Source organism: Hippichthys cyanospilos, chromosome 11 (genome assembly GCF_059441005.1).
Source record: "Hippichthys cyanospilos isolate Australia breed blue-spotted pipefish chromosome 11, RoL_Hcya_1.0, whole genome shotgun sequence".
NCBI lineage: Eukaryota > Metazoa > Chordata > Actinopteri > Syngnathiformes > Syngnathidae > Hippichthys > Hippichthys cyanospilos.
In genome coordinates, this window is record NC_142379.1 from 8,376,120 (window position 1) to 8,398,784 (window position 22,665).

General features: G+C 36.7%; 1 protein-coding gene across 3 annotated transcripts; it reads right to left on the reverse strand.

Annotated features, from left to right (window-relative positions):
• Window positions 1-1,751: 1,751 nt before the first annotated feature.
• Window positions 1,752-21,256, reverse strand: LOC148415721 (vascular endothelial zinc finger 1-like). 3 transcript variants are annotated; one of them, XM_088428240.1, is made up of 7 exons: window positions 21,164-21,256; window positions 15,250-16,004; window positions 13,578-13,647; window positions 13,190-13,358; window positions 10,667-10,708; window positions 9,580-9,645; window positions 1,752-9,394 (listed from the first exon to the last, which is right to left on the reverse strand). In XM_088428240.1, the coding sequence occupies exons 1-7, from the start codon at window positions 21,194-21,196 to the stop codon at window positions 9,030-9,032; spliced, it is 1,500 nt and encodes a 499-aa protein (XP_088284366.1). In that variant the 5' UTR covers window positions 21,197-21,256; the 3' UTR covers window positions 1,752-9,029. The 3 variants fall into 3 exon arrangements, with proteins under 3 accessions (XP_088284366.1, XP_088284367.1, XP_088284368.1); XM_088428241.1 differs by lacking the exon at window positions 9,580-9,645; XM_088428242.1 differs by lacking the exons at window positions 9,580-9,645; window positions 10,667-10,708.
• Window positions 21,257-22,665: the final 1,409 nt, after the last annotated feature.

The window sequence follows — 22,665 nt, forward strand, 5'->3', positions numbered from 1 at the left end:
ATGATTCTCTGAGTGAATACACTGAATTTATTACTTTGGCTTATGAAGAGAGTGCTCATTTGTCATTATTTAAAATTACTATACTCTGTCAATTAAAATATTTATGATTCTCTTTAAAAGTTGTGTTTGTGTTTGTTTTTCACACATATATATATATATATATATATATATATATATATATATATATATATATATATATATATATATATAAACTTTTAAACTTTTTAACTCTAAATTCAAACAATTACACTTTGTATAAAGTAGTTAGCTAAAAAAAAAAGATATGAAAGCTCTATTTTTAACGTTCATAAGGCAAATTAGCATTATTTTAACTCTTAATGTTGCCTACAGTCATTATTTTTGTTTGTTTTTTTTAATAGCAATGCGGGTGGAACCTGTCCAAAAATGTATTTTTAGGATATGGCGTGGGCCACAGAAATGTGGACAGCGGGCTGCAAATTGCCCACGTGCTGTACCTATGACACCTCGGCTTTAGTGTGTACCTTAATGACAGCTCGTGTTGTAGTTCTCAATATTGATCTTGGTCTCAAGGACACATTTTAAGGGTCTCGGTCTCGTCTCAGAATCAAAGCCATTTTTATTTGAACCTCGACAAGGTGGACTTTTGATCAAGACTGCTTGAGACCATTATTACTACTACTGCTGTGATCAGTGATAAACCAGAATGCAGGCGCATCACTGCCTTTGTAAAAAGAGTGAAAGGGGGAAAAAAATGCTAAGATTTGGAGCAGTTGAAACCAGCATTCTTTTTTTCTGCTAACATTGATTTGTTGTTTTTGGTGGAGCTGTGTACTGCACTGGCTATGATCATCATAGAATAAAAACAAAAACAGAAACAAATGATATATGACTTGTCCTTTATTTTTATTTATTTGGCTAATTGTGATTTCCTAAGGAAAAGTCATTTTACACAGTGTGTCTTATTTGTGTTTTTTATCACTAAACTCTTTCGTTCCATCTACCTTCTTTAGTCAGCTCCTGCAGATGCTAATCAGCAGCCATTCCTTCTGAAAGATGCCAGGGACATAATAGATTAATCTATGAAAACCATTTTGGTCACAACGAGCATAATTAAACTTCAAGGGTGTCTGTCTTCTTGGAAGAGGCGTCTAACAAATGCTGACAAGAGCTATGCTGTCTCTGAGCATGAAAAAGTGGGCAGTAATGGATTTCCCTCTCAAATCTTTGGTTGCAAAGAACTCAAGACTCACAATCACGGAAATAATTTATTCCAAGCCACAAGCCCCTTGGATGAAAACAATAATGACCAACATCCATTTTTTTTTTTTTTTAATATAAACACTCAAAACATAGACACTCACAAAATGAATTTTGGAAGTACTAAATGTGTGTGTCATTCTGCGTGTTTGGTCAAGTCCTCAAAATTTGATCTCTGGCGACGCCTGGCGGACAACTACAACACTACCACTTTTGCTGGGTTGACCCAATGAGGTCGCCTTTGAGTTTATTTACCATAAATATATTTGTACTATAAGATTCATTAAACGCATGGTGTAATAATTTTCACTAGACCACTTTTCACCTACCTTTCGTTCAGCATTTTATATAATTTTTATGACTAAATCTATTGAAATTAAGAATTTTTTTGGCTAACCATAAGATATGGTCTTAAATCCTCGTAAACGGAGTTTCACCTCTTGAATAATTACACTTTATATACCGTACTGTGCATTTGTTGACTGCGGGCAGAAAAAAAGCAGACACACGTCAACATTTCCAAGTTTAATAGTTAAAGAATGGAAAAGGAAAACAAAACAAAAAACCTTTTTGCTCGTCTTTTGGCACGCACTCTCCAAAACTCTGTTTCAATAACCATCTTCACAGAGGCACTTTCAGAGCAAACATGCCAACTGTGAGCCAGCGAGCTGGTAAAACACACTGTGCGCGTCAACACGGTTACTGCGGAGATTTCTCAACTCCAAGAGTCAAACCAACTCAGCCACCCAAAAAGCATCAAACGTAGGTCTCAACATGGCCAGTTGACAATCATGTTTACTGTTTTCTTTTATTTAGACAAACCCAAATAAAAGGCACATAAAACATTGCGCATATGTTTACATAATTATTCTTCATGAACATACATTTTAAAAAATGTAGGAATGTTTTACCTTTCTGCTAATCAGAAAGCCTAGCCTTCGTATGTACAAAACTTATTGTTAATGATCTAATACAAAATGCTTTATAAAAAGTTTTTTTTTTCTTGCATGTGTCTGTCATAACTATAACTAAGTCCTCTGCTCTAAACGGTTTGTACAAAGATATACATTCATTTGCCTTCACAACATTTGCCATAAATTTAAAACTCCTCGTGAAGCCCCGCCCACCCTTTCAGATGATTATTTGGCCAAATATGTTTTATAGCCCCCCCAACAAAAAAGTTATATATATATTTAAAAAAAAAAAAAGTCAGTTTCTTGCACAGTCATGACTCAAACAAGTTCCATCAAATAAAACGGTAATGCCATAGTTCAGTTGTTAGACATCTGCCGAGATCTGAAAATGGCTTCCTTCACATTATCTTTCATCAAAACAAGACAGGGAGGAAGCATCAGCGTGTGGAGAAGTCTTGCAATGTATTTCAGGCACATTTGTTTACGGCAACTAGAAAACAACATATGACAGCACATGCTTGATTTTACCCTATTTTTTTTTTAGTGTTTTGTTTTCATATCTTGGTCACTATCCTTCTAAAAAAATAGTTCAACTTAAACCTATAATGGACAAGCTGAGTCCACATGCAACATTGTAAATAAAAATAATAGCTATTAAATGAATTCAACATTTCCAAGATCATAATGCCATTCCACATTAGAGTGTTTCCCTTGGAGGACAGTGTTGACATGCACACAATAAAAATAAGAACATCTGGGCTAGCAAAACACGAAAATTGTGGCCTGGGCAACAACAGACTAAACAAACTAAAATGCCCCTTTAAGTACCACTTTGTTGTAGTGTGCATATCCTAGTTTTTCTGCAAGTGCCTACACTGAACAAAATGTTCAACTTCAAACAGGCTTCACATGTCTCATTTGTTTGAACCAAACATCACAAAGAAAAGAATGAATAAGCCTGGGACAAAATTTAAAAAAAAAACAAAAATACAGTTGGAAAAAAAATAATACTGCACTGCATTGAGGCCAGTTTACAAATAATGGATCAAAACCATGTTGGGGGGTAGTTGAAAGTGATCAAAGTGTCAACACAGTAACAAGGCATGAGACTCCCAAAATATAGAAACCAAAATCCGTGACAAAAGTTCATACTGTGAGAATAATACGGTAGGTTACTATTGCTGTGATTGTTTAAAGGACAAACATCCTTTTTAATGCCTACATGTTGAGTTTTTAACACTCGTGAGGATGTCGCTTGAATAAATTGGTTTTAAGCTTAAAAACGTACATTTTAAACGGGCAGCTTTCCCGACGAGGAAGAATAAGTCCTGAAATGATGAGATTAAAAATGATATTGGTGTTCAGCCCTGCTTTCTTTACTACCTGGTGTCAGATAGTATTTATTAACAGGATTTCCTCAGATTACCGGTAAAAACTAGTGACGAAAAAACGAAGCTTCGGGAAAGCTTCTTGAACCCGTTGTATTTTTTTTGACTCCTCTAGATGGCACTGTGTTCAAAACTGAAAGCAAACTCCCTTGTCATTTTACACCCTTTTTTAACCCTTCTGCAGCATTTGGACCATTTTGGTGTTGTTTACTTCCACATCATTTTCACAGTATTTAAGCCGAACGTGATTATTGTCACGCCATGTTAAGCTTTAACGTGTTGTCAGCATCTGTGTGAAATTTCAGCTAATCTATTGTATTGTTTCCTTTCAATTGTTTCCCTTTGAAGTGCAATGCCTCTGATAAGAAAAAAATGGATTGGGCAAAATACCTTACAAGGGTTAAACCAGCAATGCCTTCTAAAGGAGTTAAAAAAAAAATATTTAAAACAAAAATACAAGTGCTTCATTTGAAGCGTCTTGGAGCTTTGTTTTCCTATCACCAGTAAAGAAAAAATTGGCCATTTGAATTCATTGGGACAATCTCATTTTGTATCACAGCTTCAATTTAAGTTTCAAACAAACGAAAATAATTGTAAAAAAATAAAACAAAAAAATGCAGGCTGTATATAGGAAATTCAAAGCAGCAGCCAAGTCAAAAATTCTCTGCAATATGTTTCTGCGCCTCCAGTGGTCCATGCACAATATTCAGATTGATATCGCATCTGACTCAGTTTGCATTTAGAACATATTGCATTAAAAATGACTTGACTTAAAAACAAATAACGCTGGTGATAATTTTCCTGCTTGTTTTTTCATCACTGTGCATTTTTCTAGGGCTCAAAATAGGAGGATAATGGAGAAAAGTGACATTTTTACTGCTACAATTTGATTTTTTTTGACAGTGTTCATCTCAGAACAGGATATCACCACCACCTCAATGTGTGGCACGCACATGGTTTTATCCAATGGGATTGTTGCCCTGCTACATAATTTGGTACTTTTATGCACTTGGTGGCGAAAGTTTTATTCATTGATCGTTGTTTGGCACATTTGCTGTTGGACGGCCATATTAATGCTGATATAGTTCTTACATAATAGCTGGTGGTGCAAAGTCAGACTGACGCTTCCACAGGTAAAAGGCAACAAAATAGTGTTATATATTTACACAAAAAAGACCAGTCATGAATATATCTAAGTATGAAAAAAAATCTAACCTCAGTCATCTGTTTTACTTGCAGAATTGAGTTCCTATGCCTGCTAAAGTAAACATTCTAGCCTACCCAACAACTTTGGGCTTGCACGCTCCATGTGCAACTAAGCAAATCTATTGACTTCTAGTTAAAAAGAAAATAATAATAATCTTTCCATTTGACCTTTGCTAATACTGTCTTTTAAGGATAAACCCTCAGGAGACTGGAAAAAAAACAAAAATAAAGCGAGCACACATAATACCAAGCTCCTTTCTTTCAGTACCGTTAACGGTCATGTCCTCATATAAATACACTAAAATGATCCTAAATTGATGACAGCACAAAAAAAAAAAAAAGTTTGAGGCTTATCCAGCAGTGATGACAAGTGAGCAGTTTCCAGCCATTTGGAAATACAGACAGGGGAGTTGATTGACAATTGTTCTAACCAGCCTCAAAAACATCAACACAATCCAAAATATTGCTCTACGCCACCCTCCTAAATGAAAGCTTTTTTTTCCACTTAAAATACAGAAACTATTAAATACTGATTAGTCCTCTAAGACACTTTAAATCTAAAAAACAAAAAAACATTGAACAGATTCTTATTAGGAAGCATTTTTCTCATCCTCCGGCATTACATCTGAGCGTAGGACTTGTAAGGTGTCACATTTATAAACATGAAATGCCCAACACGTAGCAAATCTTTTCCCAGCTGATCATTGAGACAATCCTGACACTCGTGTTGCGTAACCAAACAGAAACTAAGAAATGAGGAAAGACGATGGGCTTTTTCCTTTGCTCAGAACTGCTATGAGCCAGCTACTGTAAATACCGCTCACTCTTATCTTCAAAATAATAAACACAAAAGTTTAAAAAACAAGATAAAAATATGGATGGTCGTGTAATTGCTCGCAATAATTTGTAATAAAACCTTCAATAGTGATGATCATACTAGTGAATATTTGTTTGAAAATACAACCTGTACTAAAATGTAACAATATACAATTTAGAGTTACGCTCAAGTTATCTACAAATGCAGAAAAAGTAGATAACTAAAAAAGTACAATAAAGCCGGGGCGTTGTGTAAAATGTAAATAAAAACGGAATACGGAGATTTGAAAATCCTTCAACCTACACTTCAAGAGACACTCTATTTAATGCTCAAAATAATACATTTTTTTGTGTGCAAATGACTATTCTCTCATTTTGAATTTGATACCTGTGTGATGTTTCCCAAAAGATAGAAATAGGGGGAAAATACACTGGGAAAGTTGCGCAATGGTCAAAAAACATACCACTGTGTCAAAAGATTCCATAAGAAACGGAATCCGGTAACTGTCCTGACTGGGTATAAAAGGGTAGACCACCTCATAGTATGACATCATGAGGGCAACCGATCGACTGATCAACACATTGAGCTAGGGCTGCACAGTTAATCAAATTTTAATCGCGATCACCCTATTGGCTGCCACGATTAATTAAGCTGATCCTTGGCGATATTAACATTTAAAAAGGATGCTTCACTACCTGTCAAATCAAGCACTTTGCCATCCTACCACCAGAAGGCAATGTTTCCAACATGTTTGCATGACAAAAGCCTCTGCTTTTTTTACCCTAATATTTTATTTACTGGAGTGAAATGACGTTGACCTGATTCCTAATGTAAACAGTGCTCGCTATCAATTGAGACCCATTTTGAAAAATCTGAAATGACTTCTTGACTAATTGATTAAAACTGGCGTAGAAGTAAATAATGTGCTTGGCTTTAAGTTAGCTGTATTGCCCTGTGTGCCATTTGTTTTAATTATTTACTTTATTTTAGTTTATTATTATTCGTAAGCATCAACCGTTGAAGCCTTGTTTATATACTGCTTGTTTAAAAAAGGGGGCATTAAATAGACATTTATGGTGAATAATCATGAAATTAATCATTGTGATTTCAATACTAACCAAAATAATCGTGATTTTTAGGCCATAATCGTGCAGCCCTACATTGAACACACCTGCCCAAAAGGTTCAGTTGTACATGTTTGTAAATAACCGTGAGAACAAATACTACCAACATTATTACTCAACTTTGGAGCTTTAAACCATGTTACAATATCAATTTCTCCCGTTAAACACCCCCAATGTGTTATTTCCCATCCTTGATTAATTTCTGAGAATTCCTTGCTTGTTCTACGCTCTCAGCACCCGAAGCACAAGAAGATCAAAAGTGCTTACAGGAGGCACAATTACATCTGGGCAATGGAAGGCCCTCGTAATGCCTCTACACCTCACCGTACAGCTTGTACAAAATAAATGCACGCCCACATAATCAGAGGCCCTTACTTTTGTTTTCATTCCGGGACTTGGGGAGTAGAGATACTGCACCGAGTCAGCCAAGAATGACGGCGAGTCATTTATTCGTTAAAAAAATTTGGAGGACATGAGGAAGTGGTGAAAATTTATATTTGGAAGCATACGACTGGACAACCAGCAGGTGTGGTAGTCATCATTTGATGGAAGACTGCAAAGTGAAGCTTTGCCAATATAAGTGTGAATTAAATTACAAATAATAACTGCCGCAATTCCCACAATTGCAGCCAATGAAGAGGCCAGCTTTTTTGTATACGAACGAACAAATGGATAAATGTAAACAGCGCATTCATGCTGTATAAGACCGCATTGATGGAGCAGTTTTCTAATGCTAACTTTTTAGGTTAAAGTACTGTTAACATATGCTTTTAAGTTTTTTTCTCCAGTCCACATTTGAAATTATTTAGAGCAATCACAAACAATGTGTACTCTACATCAAAACGGAAAATAAAAGTACCACTTGGAGCGTTTTCAGTGCAGAATTCAAAAGTGTCATAGTATGGGAATGCGCATGGCATGGGCACAGTAAATGACACCGTTGCCATCCACGCAACATCATTTTTCATGGACATACGTTTCAAAAAGACAATTCTAAACCACATTCTGCATGTGTTCCAGTGGTCTGGTTTTGCGGTAAAGAAGTACAAGTACTGATTTGCCTGCCAGCAGTCCAGACCAGTCTGCTACTGAAAATATCTCACATATTATTGAAGCGCAAAATATGAAAACCTCAAACAGTTTTGCAACTGTCTATTGTAGATAAAGAATGGAAAATAATTCCACTCATAAAACTTCATCAATTGGTGTATTTCGTTCTCCAAAACCTATTGAGTGCTGTTAAAAAGAAAGATGATTTTACAAAATAGTAAACATGCCCATCCCAGCTTTTTCGGATTATGTTGCAGGTATCAAATTTAAAATGAATTGATATTAAAATAAAATAATCATAAAAGAAAAAAAAAAAAACACTTTAGGATGCTGATCATCACAGCTAAAGTAACTGCTACGTAGTTAACCACTCAATTCTAGCCCTAAAATTATAAAATAATCAGCAAGACTCAAGCCTTTTGTTTTCTGGAAAAACTGCAAAGAAATATATAGGATTTGCTAATCCAAGTATTCTGTTTTTATTTACGTTTTACACGACATCTCAACTTCATCATAACTATTTTTTGTTTGTTTTTTTTAAATGATGATGCAATGATGGCGGCATAGGTTAAAATGCATGGTGCATATTTAAATCTAACTGCCTATAACAGCTTCTAAAGTGAGGCCTGTCAGGTGGCGGTTGATTTAAGAGTATTTTGGTTTCCCAATCTTTTCAAATACATAATTCAAAAGGGAAACGTGTTGCTTGGAAAATCTTTGGCATAAACGTTTGCTTACATGTTTGGATTAAAAATAATACAGTGAGTGGGCTCATTTAAATTAGACTCCAGCCAATATAACAGCTTTTCTTCTACTGTTGTATGTCCCTTCTCGTGGATCATGGTCAGAACGCCTCTCTATTTTCCACCTGGAGGTCTTTAACACCTTGCTGATTTTTTTCTTTGTGGGGGGGGAGGAGTTGTTTTGTTTTAAAAATTTACAGGGACGGCTTTGGAGGTAATATTCGATTTACATCAATTTGCATCAATGTGATGAATTCATTCATTAGATACAGTATGTAGATCATTGAGTTTACAGCTTACTATTGTATCGATCAAGAGCTTTTCCAAGCATTTCCCTCTCATAAATACAAACAAATAAAACAATCAACAAATGAATTTTAGTACTGATCTAAGCAATTACGAATCCACGAGGGCCGTAGGGTGTCGCTGCATTATTTCGGACGGTATGCCAACTTCAGTGTTTAACATATTTCCCATCCACTGAGAAGACGATTATACTAAGATTTGACAGGTTCATCTCAACGGGTACTCAGCGGCTCGAAAACAAACTACCAAGGTGAGGATGGCAGAACTTGGGATAGAAAAGGCATGCTCTCCATGGGCCTCATCGCAATGTTAAGCGGGCCGGTGATATTCATGGGCATCGGAGTGGTGATGGCCACGGGGTGGGCGATATTCATGTGGGCCGTTGTGGGGATGTTGACAGAGGCTAGGTTCACAGGGCCCGTGATGGTGACCGGGTGCTGCAGGTTGACCGGGTTTGTAATGTTGACCGTGCTGGTGGTGATGTTCATCTGAGCAGCGATGGTGACCGGATTGCTAGCGTTGCCGCCACGGTTCATGGCCGAAGTGATGGCAGCGGAGTTGGTGACTGGCGTTGTCGTGGCGGAATTGTTGTGCACGTTGTTGGCGTCTAAGTTGGGGGGGAAAAAAAATAGAAATAAAAGCCCAGTCACCTTTGTGTGAATTTTCAGAACTTCAGTACAGTAAAGTCCACAGTCCAATCAGCGCCGCCGTTCTTTACCTGGGTCAACTGAAAATGTAAATACGTCATTTCAACATTTTGCCAACTATTGTAATATTGGTGGAGAAACCTACCTTTGTGAGAGTTGTCAATTAGGACTTGGAAGGAGTTATTTAAAATCTCTCCTACCGTCAAATCACCTAAGGGGTAAATTCAAAAAGCAGGATCAATAGACTAAACGGCTAACTGTTTGATTGTTTCAAAGCTGTCATTTTTGAACATTAATACATTGTATAAAACATCCTCAGATCTATGTGCACGAGGCTAGATGAACACAACAATGCATGACCGTTTTCTGGCACTGTCTGAACAGGGCAAGGACATTGTCAATTCATAATCAAATGTTAACAAGTCTGGCCCAAGCAGCATTCATTGTTAGTTAATGGGGAAGATGCGTCCCAGTTTAATCTATGTGCCCAAAATAGCTTTTGCATTTATTTTTCCTGACAAATAAGTAGTGATGGGAAAAAGAAACTTTTAGAGATGCTTCATGAATCAGTTGTCTTTTTTTAATCCACCAGATGGCACTCTGTTAGGGTTAAAAGCTCATTGACTTGCCGTTTCTTCAACCTCTAGCACAAAAAAAATCATGAGCTGAATATGAAAAGGTTGACGTAATCTGTCTCAGCCAATATTCAGGCCTTGATTTGATTGATTGGTGTAGTACATTTTCAGTATAAGCACCCAAAAGTATGCTATGAAAAACTATAACCATGCTGTTAAACTAATTGAATATTTGTTAAGCTCATATGTTCTTTTCTCTGTGCTTTAAACCAACAGTGCCATCTAGAAGCGTCCAAAAACACAACAAGTGGTTCATGAGGCATCTCAAAGCTTCAATTCCAATCGCTACAAATGAGGATTGAATAAACCAATCTAATCAATCAAAGGTTATCGGCCAGGGAGTGTGCATCTAGCCTGCATGATGGTCCAGTTTGTTGTTAATTTAAATAAATCTACTGATCCTGCTTCATGAACTTTAATCTAACACTGGCACAATTACAGCATACAACGCTAGAATAATGAAAACCTTAATTTCACCAGTCCTCAACGAAAACACATGTCTTCATGGGGATATGGTGCAACATGTCTAAAAACTGGCCACTTGTGTTACAACTGTAAATTTAAGAGTTTCTGCTACCAACTACAGGACTGGATTACCTTTTCGTGGCCCTGAGTGGTTCCACTGCCAGTCACTTATGCCTATTCAAAAATACAGACAAATGAGGGGTTACAAAAACACAGGGCAACACTGCCATCATCTGGAGGTTTTGGTTGGCATCGTTCAAGGTCTTTTTTTCCCCCTTAACAATTTTTTTTCAAATATTATTTATAGCTTGCGAATAGTATGCTTTCCCCACAATTTTGGCATTACTTATTGAACACATTTAATATTTGAAGACTGTCAGCCACAACTCATTTTGGAACATTGTCGGGACAAATCCGTGACACTTAACACATTAAGGGCTTATCAGACTTAAGCAATTGTACAGAAGTGGTTAAGAACCAGATTCACACTTTATGACTGAATTATGACTACTATCATAATTCTGGCTTTTTTCCTCAGAATTATGATAACATTTTAAAAATATTAAAATTGCTAGAAATGAGTTTGGAAATTTTATCCCTTAATGAATAACTAGAAACTATTGAGTTGAATTTGAGAAATTACATTTATATGGCGGACATACTAGTGGAAAGTGTACAAAAAAAAGGGACATCTTGTACATCTTTCATTTATGATAAAGATTTATGAAAATGGAAGATGTGCAAGTGTCACAGACCAGTGTAAGCACACACAAGTATGCAACAACAACAAAACATCTATTCCACATAGCGCATAAAAGAAACTGCTAGGCCCTCTCAGTACAATGGAGTTAAAATACACTGCTATATGAAGGGTTGTAATTGTGAGGCAAATTCTTTTACGATAGCTCAAGACTGAACACATTTGGGTTTTTGGCATCAAAAGATCAATATGAGAAGTGATTAACATTTCCGGAATGTAATTGACATCACATATCAAATACAAAGCTTAGAATAAAGCATCTTTTCCACTCTTTTCTCTTTTTTAAGAAAAGTGTTGAAATGTGATTTGTATAACTCGGGTGTGTCCTATGACATTGGTTATGCAAACAACTTAATGGCTGTACTGAGTTCAAACATGGGTCTTGTCTGTGTGGAATACATTTATACAAGTTAGAGGTCTAACCACAAGAAAAGATGTCAAGGAGGGAAAGAACAAGATATTGCACAAACCTTGGCCATAGCCAATATGGACGAGTAAAAATAAAAACAACAGCATTTATTACTACAAAACATTTTGTGACTGCTGAAAAGACCCCCAAACAACTGTTAAAAACGTGAAAAAGTGTACTGTACAGCTAAGCATTTATTTTGGTCTTTTACGGCTCTGCATTTGATATTAGCGACCAATTATTATCAGCTTACACATTTTCTCTACTTCCCTCTCCATTTTCTCTCAGTGTCTCACATGCTTAGATAATTCTGACCTAGAAGTGAAGCCACAAGGGCAAGAATCATTTGCTTAGAAGAGAGAGATTTGCACGTAGCTCGAAGCTAGTGCCTAAGTGGACTACAAGATAGTTTATTGCCTAGTGATCCCAAGTAAGGTTGGTGATGGTTTCTAACTTGCAGGGTGGGCACACTGGCCATTCAGTACATTGCCAATGACCAGTTGGTGTAGTAAACAAATCCTATGTTCGCCACTCTGGTGAAGAACCAAAAATATGTAAGTTAAAATTGCCTGAGAGGAACTTTCCACAAAAGGCCTGCCAATGAGTCACAAATGTCTATTGTCAAATAATGAAAATAATACCAAAATTCTCATTTTTTGGGGTCAAAAACACACACACACTTGTCAACTGGATGATGAATTGTTCTTATCTGTTGGGTGAAGGCATGGTAGTAAGGGTTATCAAGCTAGCCCCACTGTTTTCAATGTCATCCGTATAAAGTGAAAAGAAAAATCCTGTTTACCGATTTTGTTTAATGGTAGTCCTTCAAGTAAAGTGTAACATAATTTTTTCCACAACTATCATGGCTCATCCAGGTAAATTTGTAGAAGAGGTATCTGCATCTCTATCGGTCCTGTATGTTCTACAACGATGCACTGTTACCCCAAGGTGGTACACTTGAGTACTGAAAATGAATTAAAATTGCTAGCCTGTTTTTATTTTTTTGCATAATTTTGAGGGGGAAAAAGCATTCAGCCATCAGAAATCATTAATCACCAATAATTTTACAGGAAAATTGTAACATAAAATCCGCCAATATTGACCATGCAATTGCAGAGTTACCTTATGGCAGGGATCAGAAACCTTTTACATTCAAAGAGCCATTTTCCACCGATTTCCATTTCCTGTTTTTACCTTTACGAAACTGACTGGCTGTCTCACGTCCCATCGCATCAAACACCTCCGATAGATGTCGCCCTATCACCCAATCACGAAAACTTAATCGACTGCAATTTAAATCCGTTGCTTGTTACGTTGCCCATGCAGTCCTTCCGAACCAAGCATTATTTATTTTCCCAAACCATGGAGAGCCGCAACATAAGGAAGAAAGATCCGCAGGTTGCCCACCCCCGCCTTAGGGTAAGTGATACATTAAATCACAGCATTGCAAGTCCAAATAGACTTGAAAAGTATGAGGGCAGCCTACCTTTATTGTTACATTGGTTGTTGAAGTTGGCCTGACCATGAGTCTTGAGGTGACTTGTGATGTAGGCAGCACTTAGCATTTTGCCACAGATGTTACAGGTGACTTTGCCTTCATGTCTGATCATGTGAGAGCGTAGACGGTCTTTGGTAGCGAAAGCAGAAGTACAGGCCTTAAAAAAAAAAAAAAAAAAGGAAAGAAAAAGTACAATGGGTCAAAGGTTTTGGACACTACATTCTCATGCAATTCAGTTTATCAAAAGTGTGCTTAAATGCTTTAACAGTACCATACATACATAAGATACATAAAGGAGAATATGTTATGTATGTGTCATGTTAAATAAGATAAAATGACAAAAAAGGATCTCAACAATAGAGTTGGCGTCAGTTACCGTTACTTGGCACTTGAAAGGCCTCTCTGAGGAATGGACATGCTTGACATGACAGCTTAGATGATCGGGCCTGCAGAGAATAATGGAGATGTTGAAGACTAAAGCAATTTAAAACTGAAACAAAATCTGCAGTGACTGAAGGTGGCTGCCAAGTGAGTTCAATAAAGCAACTTATGGGAGGAACCGCAGAACTACCCCCCCCCCCCCCACACACACACACACACATATTATTTTCCAATGTAGGAAGGCATTGAGTTTCTCACCTGATTCCAAATCTATACAGTGCTAGCTGTCAATTGAGACACATTTTGAAAAATCGGATTGGCAAAAAATTCGGTTTGAAATGATCAAAAATGACAAAATTTGCTGAAAAGTACATTATGAGCTAGGTTCTAATTAGGCTTCATTATTTTCATTGGTTTGCACTCAGCAAGTAAGTTAGCTGGGTTGCCCTGTGTGCCAAGTTTTCGCCATGTCTTGGGTTAATTTGTTTTAATCGTTATTTTCTTGATTTATTTTAGTTTATTATTATGTTGTAAGTATCAAGCCTTGAAGCCTTGTTTATAAGACCGAACAGGATGAATAATCGTGATTTCAATACTGACCAAAATAATTGTGATCATTATTTTGGCCATAATTGTGCAGCCCTACACTACAGTAAATCAGGAACCAAAATAGTTTCCCTTTTTGGATATTTCAACAGTAGCTTTTCATTTTCAAAGGCCTTGCATCACAGAACAGACATTACTGCATACAATTCGGAATTATTTTGGAAAAAAATAGAAAATGATCACTAAAATTAAATTTACAAAACTGCTTATTAAAGAGGAAAATCAAAGGAAAATAATTTAATAATAAAAATCAAATAATAAAAAGGAAAATAATCTCATTTACTAAGATTCAGAATCGGTATGAAAAAATATATTAAAAAAAATAAAAATAAAAAAACAATTCCACTTTCTGTTGCCTTCCGTGTCTATGCTGGACATGCACCGTCAAGCATAAGACAACAACTTCACGTTCACATGGCACAGCATGCTGCAATGGCCAATTTCTAAATAATCGCACCAAATAATATAATGCAGGACGTCAATTCAATCACCGTAGTAGGCTTTTACTTTGGCCTTCACAGCTGTGGCTGCTACCAGCTAGATTTACTCCTCCTAGCAACTCGTTTGATTGCCATCACATCACTTGTCTTCCAACATCAACACACAGCCATGAAAAAAACACATCCAATTTCTGGTTAAAAATGCTAGGAAACCTCTAGTCAATTAAAGTCAATACAGCACAAGTCTCCATCTTTAGTGTTAGCTGCTAACTAAGTTATGCATTCAAATAGTTAGAAATTTCAAACTCAGACAGAAAAAAGGTCTGTATATTAAATGTTAATAGCTGCTAATATCGAAACAATGTGGGCTTCCTATCAGTCTATAAAAGCTGATATGACAAGAAGACTGATGAGTGGTGAAATGAGTTTTTGTAAAGCAACAGACTTATGAAACACCCGGTACACCTTTACTTGCGCATACCCAAATAATATTTGATCACGCATTTTATTAAAATGGGGACAGACAGCTATATTACAATGTGTAGTGGTCTTATTTGATTTTAAAACGCTCAAACATGTTAGATGTTTTACTATAAAAAAAAAAAAATAGCATCTGCATACCTGGAGAATCCTTTTCCACACACAGAACAAATATAAGGCTTGTGAACGCCGCCATCATGGGAGCGTGCATGATACGTCATTCGATCCTTCCTCTTGAACCTTTGATGGCAGATGGGACACTCAAACGGTTTCTCATCGGAGTGCGACAACTTGTGGCGGTTCAGATGATAGACATCCCTGAAAGCCTTTCCACACATATCACAGCCGTGATTCTTTTTGACAGGTTTGGGGGGTTTCTTGGGGATGTTCTGCTGCTGTTGATGCTGCATCGGGGTCATGATACTCGTGCCAGTCGCTGTTGATGTGGTGGCTGTTGTCAAAATACCAGCTACAGTAGTAATGTATGAAGGGTTTCCACTATTATCGCGAGGTACAGTGGAGATGATTGGCACCATGGTGGGAGCTGTTTGTGTCTTCTTAGGCCGCGAAACCATCTTGATGCCAGTGTGGCAAGACTCGTGCCGCCGCAGGTGGTAGCTGTCCCGGAAAGCCTTGTTGCAATAGCCACAAATGAATGGCGTCTTTGATTTAGGCTCTTTTTTGACCACAGCAAGTGGAGGTCCTCCACCACCTCCTCCCCCAGTCCCACTGGCAACATTGTCTTTAAGAAGTTCCGCAGCACTGACTGGTGGTTTTTGGTCCAACACGATGGGCAGCACTGGTTTCTGATCAGGCGGCTCTGTTCCGGATGTTAGCAAAGGCAAGAGGCTGTTCCCGGCTAATTGGTGCTGGTGATGGAGCGCCTCATTGGCCTGCTAGAATGAGGAAAAACAGAGTGAGATATTGATTTTTTGCGTCAAACCAAATAAAAAAAATAAAAATAAAAAAACAATGATAATATGCCATGTCGCTGCTCAGTTTGTCTCAACTCAACAAAGACTGGTAGGTATTTCTCTACAAAAAAAAAAAACTAGAGGAAAAACATGAAAACCACAACACACTGAGCGCAACAGTTGGAAACATTTCATTCCGGAGGAGACTGGAGCAGGAAGAAAACAGACCACTATCACCAATCAGAATGTGGTGTCAAATATTGCAGTGCCTCAAATTAGTCTTGTACTCTCAAAAGTAACAATGCCGCAGCAAAGGCGAATGCGTTTCATAAATGACTGCAGTGGTTTATCTCAGTGATTAAGAAAATGAATCATCATGAACCGCACCAAATTCAACACATTTATTTTGCATTGGCCTTTATTTTATAAACAAGAGCACCATCTTGAAGTGCAAGGGGAAAAAAAAACACCGCAACTTCATTTTCCCTTTACAAGTTTGTTGTCCCCAAAATTACAAGCACTATAAATCGTATTCCGTAGGCCCTGGCTTTGGAAGTGATAAAGTGTCAGTCATATTAGAGCTTCGACTTACACCCAACATGCTACTTTATTAAAGAAATCCCAAATCAATATCAATGTGTTACTAGTTGTTCATTTGCCAAAAAAACAAAAACAAAAAACATAAATGAATTAAAAAAAATAATCATTCATTTTTCAACCTTCATTCTCCAAAGACCTTCATATTCCTTTTTTTTATTATTTTGAACAAGTCAAAGTGTAGTAGTATAATAGTATATGTGTATCAACACACTGACGCAGCTGCATCAACCTAAAGATTTTCCTTTTTAAGTTTAAAAAAAAAACTAAAGCTAGGTTTGTGCTGCAGCCTGAAGTAACCCAACTACGTTTTATTTTGCCCCTACGCAACATGATTCTGATGTTTTAATGGCATTATGAACATTTTTTTAATGCGCCTCACGCCACTTGGGTATGCATTTCTGAATCCATTTAAAATCTGATCTTTTTTCATGCGACTTCAGAACGGCCAGGTTGCATTCATCCGACTCGCACATGACAAACAAGCAACAAACTTCACAATTATTCGCTCTGAGAGAGCGAACTGGCACTTAACAAAATGTCAGAGCCAAACACCTCATCTTTCCCCTCCTCAGTGTAATTTGCTCCTTAAATTTAAGCAATTAAAAATATTCTGCTATCTGTATTACAGCATATCAACATTGCCAGCTACTTCTGTAAACACTAAGTTAAGCATACTTGCTGTGAACAAACTCAATAATTCTGCAATGATGTGTGTATGTGCATATATATATATGTGCATATATATATATATATATATATATATATGCACATATATATATATATATATATATATGCACATATATATATGCATATATATATATATATATATGCACATATATATATATATATATATATATATATATATATATATATATATGCACATATATATATATATATATATATATATATATATATATATATGCACATATATATATATATATATATATACACATATATATATCCACATATATATATATATATATATGCGCATATATATATATGCACATATATATATATATGCACATATATATATATGCACATATATATATATATATATATGCACATATATATATATATATATATATATATATATATATATATATATATATATATATATATATATATATATATATATATGCACACACATACACACACTGTATATACACAGACAAAAGAACTTTCTAACCAAAGACTGAGAACAAAACAATCATAGACAATAAGCAAGGCACTTTCAGGGTTGGTCAGCACAACAGCAGCTTTTGAAACAATCTGTAAAGAGGACATCTTAAGTCTGCAGCTGCTGGCAGGCATTGTCCAATTGGTCATGGCAGATTCCCAGTGGGATAGACAGAACAGACGGCGAGAGCTTGTATGAAATTTTGGCAAGAGGAAAAAAAAAATAGCAAGAAATCCACATTACATTCGAACATTCTGGTTTACAACCGATCAGCTTAGGAACATTATGATTGAGAAAGACGTGTTTTTTTCTGTCGTTACCATAGGGCAGGGTTAAAGACCTGACCCTTGGCTTTTCAGGTTCAGCCAAGCATCCCAACACGGTCAGCAAAGCAGGGGGAGATGTAGTATGGGGGTGGGGGGCATTACCCAATGTGCTCTGTTTTACCCCACTGTGTTCTTTTATGTACAACACAAATCTGAGCCCTGATGCGCTTGCCGCCTTAGTGGGGTTGGGAATGTTCAGCTGCCACCCGCATCCCTACTTAGTACAAGAAGCCACGCTATGTGTTTTAGCATGGCGGAGCAAGTTGAGGGGTGCTTGTCACACATTGTCCAATCGCTTTTACTCCAGTATTTGGACTAGAATCAATATTGTAGTTAGCATTTGAAAGTATTTATTCAGGATTGACAAAACCAAAGACGGCTTTCCCACCACGCTCCTCTGAAGGTTTTATTGCAAACCTATTGTGAAGGGTTGAATCCCTCTTTCAAGATAAATGACAGAAAAAAAGTGTAAACAGAATTTAAGTTGAAGTTGTGATCAGAAATGCTAAAAAAACCAGAGCTATACATAACGAACCTTTCGAAGTGATATCTAAAACTGTCAATTTTCTGCTTTTTGAGTGTGTACTGGTTGTGAACAGTAAAAAGATTGCTTGTAACTATTTTCATATACAGGCCGGAACAAGGTCTGATTCATTTGATTGAATTTAGTTGCATAATTTATAAATATAGGAAGCTGTACAGAGAAGAATACAAAAAACACAAAGCTTAATGCTCTGAATTCCTGTTTCAGTACCAGCGTTGTACCACGTAGAATAATTCAGACAGAAGGATATTCATAGCAATAACAAAGGTATACAGTAAATGTATAGCAAGCAGATTCCAATTTCACTTCAATTTTTTTGCTGAAAACTAATCCTCTACAAGGCTTTAGTGACTTCATGGTGCCAAGGAACAATGTTAAAGTGACAGTTAAGTTCATACAAAAACCATTGCTCTCATAATGTGACATCTACCAATAAAAACCCCAGAGCCCAACATTAGTGCTGGCCCTGTAGCCAGCAAGTGATTGTTGGGCAACCTGCAGCGCAGATGCTGACCCAAATTTAATAACTAAACCGAAATCAGCATGTCATTGCTTTTTTGAGATCACATTAAAAATCTATTAAGTTTTATCCACTTTAAATGGTCAATTATATTTGCTCTTTTTATCCCAGCTGCCCCCAGACCATCACCCTGTATTAACACTGTGCACTACATACTAACATACATCTTCACCACCAAGTACACACTTCACTATTTAATGCACAGATAAAAAAAAATATATAGAGTGATTTCGGCATATTTATGTATTTTCTTAAGAACGGTTATAAATCCAGTATTGATATACTCCGGAAGGTAGTGTGGATATTCTCTATCAAAATATCAACTATTTACACTAGAAGTGTTACTTTTAATGGTTAAATTATTAATTGATTAATTCTTTGTGACTGTTTAGTTTAATTTGTCATTTTTAAAATCGACTATTTGAAAAGTAACTAAAGGTCAAGGTTTTGCACAAGTGGCAGAATGCTGGATGGATGTTTACTAGTCGTGTTTACAATAGTTAATAACTACCTAATTATGGCATTTATATATATGGCATTTATTGTGCACAAGTGATGAATGGCTTGTGTTTTGTGCACAATATAAATGTTGAGTTTCCGTTAAAACCTGGAATAAATATACGCTGTTGTTATCAGGACATTGTGCAGAAGAATTTTTTTAAGGAATAAAAACGTTTTTTTTTTTTTTTATGAAAAGGTTTATTACTTCGATTAAAGTTGTAATCAGTCAGAATAACTTACAAATCAAGATTTTCCTGGACATCATGCCCAGCTCTAAATAGTAGTCAGCATTTGAAGGTCCTGCAAGTCTAAATTGTCATCATGTTTAGTACAACTTTTTGAACAACATCGGGTAACTGACGATGTCACGTGACAGAAAAGCTTGAAGTGGATAACAGCATCTAGCAAGCAATCTGAATTGAAGAAAAGTAGTTGTAACAACAATGCAGTAAAAGATACTTGACGATCTCTGAATCGCCCTTGCCTTATACACACCATTTGCATTGGTCAAATTTATTTTTGCTGTCTTTAAAAGGCAAAAAAGGTGTAATTAGCCCTGACAATGATCAGTGAATATTTAATGTTTGAATTCATCAGATCCCTGAATGTCCAGTACCTGAACCTGTGGCAAAAGTGTCATCTGGCAAGTGTCTCTACACTATTAGGAAGGTTGTTTTTAGTTTCAAGTGTATTGATAACTTAAGGCCCGATCAATTGAACAAGATAAACGCTGTTAAAAAATGCAAGGATGCATCTTCTAATTAAAAACGTTCCGTTCGATGCAATGGCCTTCTTGTTCACTCGCGATATTGCAGCGATGTTACTGCGGTTTGCGGTAACATCCGAAAGTTTGCAATCGTTGCGTTTCAGCTTTTCCCGAGCGCTCCGCGTGTTACCGACCTTAGCCTTAAGTTCACATGATCAGCTAACTTGGTTTTGTGGTTACCCCACTGACTACCATGCTTCCGACATGGGCCGTACGCACATCAGCGATATTGAATCACTGACCGAAATCCGTTAAGTCAACTGTGAAGGAGATTGCTGCAGTGCCGAAGAGATATGAATCCTGCTGGGCTAAACCATTAGCCGACACGCTTAGCATGGCTACATGGAAAAGCAATGGCTCTGGCTATTGAGTAAGCGCGCGCAACAGTGGGTCAGTGACGATTTCTTGTAAATGCGCAGTTTTTAAAACACCCGAATTTTACACATTCGTTGTCATTATAGCGACTTAAATAAAGTGGTCATCATGTAGTCAGTCCACCGGAAAAATGTTGCTCACCTCTTCGATACAGTAGTTTGCTACTGGATGAGCTAGCTCGTAAGCTAATGCTAACACCTTTGTTTTGCTGGTCAAACTCTACTTCCAATTTCCAAAAGCGATACAAACGTCACCATGTGACCTACATCGTTTGCGCTGTTTTACGATAAGCATGCATTTTCTCAGGCACGTTTAGGTGCGGTGTTACTTACTTGAAATAAAAACGTACTCCAGCTCGGTTCCATTGCAACTCTGATGCTAAAACCTGCAGGAAACCAAGAAGGAATCCTCAACAAAGCAGCCAGCTAAACATGGCAGCAACTTCCTGTCATCCCGCGGGCTGTACCAAATAAAATTGACTTGCTCGTCTGATTTCACAAATATTACGGATCAAATATTTCAGTTACTTTTTTTTGACGAAATTGTATATCCAAACTAAGTCAAAAAGTAAAAATAAAAGAAAGGGCGCACAAGACTGCAACCATTCACTCTCACTAAAAGAACATTTATTTTGTTTATAATCGATGTATTTGCCCCTGAAATAAAGCTTAACATGAAAATGAATGCGTTTAAATAATTATAAATAAAAAAATAATAAATTAAGCTACTGCTCTTTGTCTGTTGTCTGCTTGATCTACAGCTGAGCAAATCACACATTAAGTGAGACTAATGAACATTGATATTAACAATGCTCCCCCCACAGACAATATCAATTAAAATGATGCAGTCTCACTGGACCGGAGTTGTCAGATTAATTTACACTAGGACCACATCACCATAATGGTTGCCCTCGAAGGGCAACTCTAATATATATGTCACTAAGCGTAATCAACCCATTCAACCATTTATCTACAGTATACTATACAACGTTTTTTCTCATTAAGATCTCGGGTGTGCTGTAGCCTATACAGCAGTAGCTGACTTTAGGGTAAAATGTTGGGTCAGGAGTGTGGCAGAAGTTTTTAAAAACACCATCAATCAAGTGTAACAGTAGTGAAATTCAACTTTCTCAAGACACTTCAAATTGAGGTTCAGGATGGTGTGTGACCTCCACATATTCATATGCACTTCCGACAACTACGTATATTACAGATGCTCAATTGAATTCAGGTCTGGGGAGTAAACAGTCCAGTCCAATACATCTGTTTTTAATTTTATGCTACCTAGAGCAATGGTAAAATGTAAAAGTGGCCAAATACCTGCCAAAATGATAAAGACTGGGACATGGTCTGTGGCCACCACCTTGATTCTGCGTTCATTTACAAAGGTAGTCTTGCAAATTGCCTTTTGTTTCCACTTGTTGTCTTTTTTTTTTAAAGTAATTGAGTGACAAATTAGTTTAGCCCATTTAGATCACGTGTAGGGTCACAGTCAAAAGTATGGAAACACCACTATCCTGAACTCTAACTGAAAACACATAAGTCATCCACATTAACAAATTAAGAGGTAATTGAAAAATATTTCGTACAAAAAATGTTAATTAAAACAATGTTTTATCATTTAGATTTTTCAAAGTAGGCACCTTTTGCCCGATAACAGATTTGCACATCTTGATATTTTCTTAGAGAATATTTTTTATGATCTCGAGCAAATTTCAGTTCACAGCTGCTGACTTTCAAGAGTAAATAGTTCGAATTTTTTGAATATCTTTCTTTTTGTTCATGTGTTTGAGTAAGATCATTTGAATTTGAATGTGTTTAAAAGCTTTTGAACG

Coding starts and splice junctions, on each gene's coding strand:
- LOC148415721 (XM_088428240.1), bottom strand. CDS start 21,196: ATGGAACCGAGCTGGAGTACGTTTTTATTTCAA. Junction 16,005..21,163: donor GGAGTACGTTTTTATTTCAA/GTAAGTAACACC, acceptor TCCTCATTCTAG/CAGGCCAATGAGGCGCTCCA. Junction 13,648..15,249: donor TGTGGAAAAGGATTCTCCAG/GTATGCAGATGC, acceptor TATTCTCTGCAG/GCCCGATCATCTAAGCTGTC.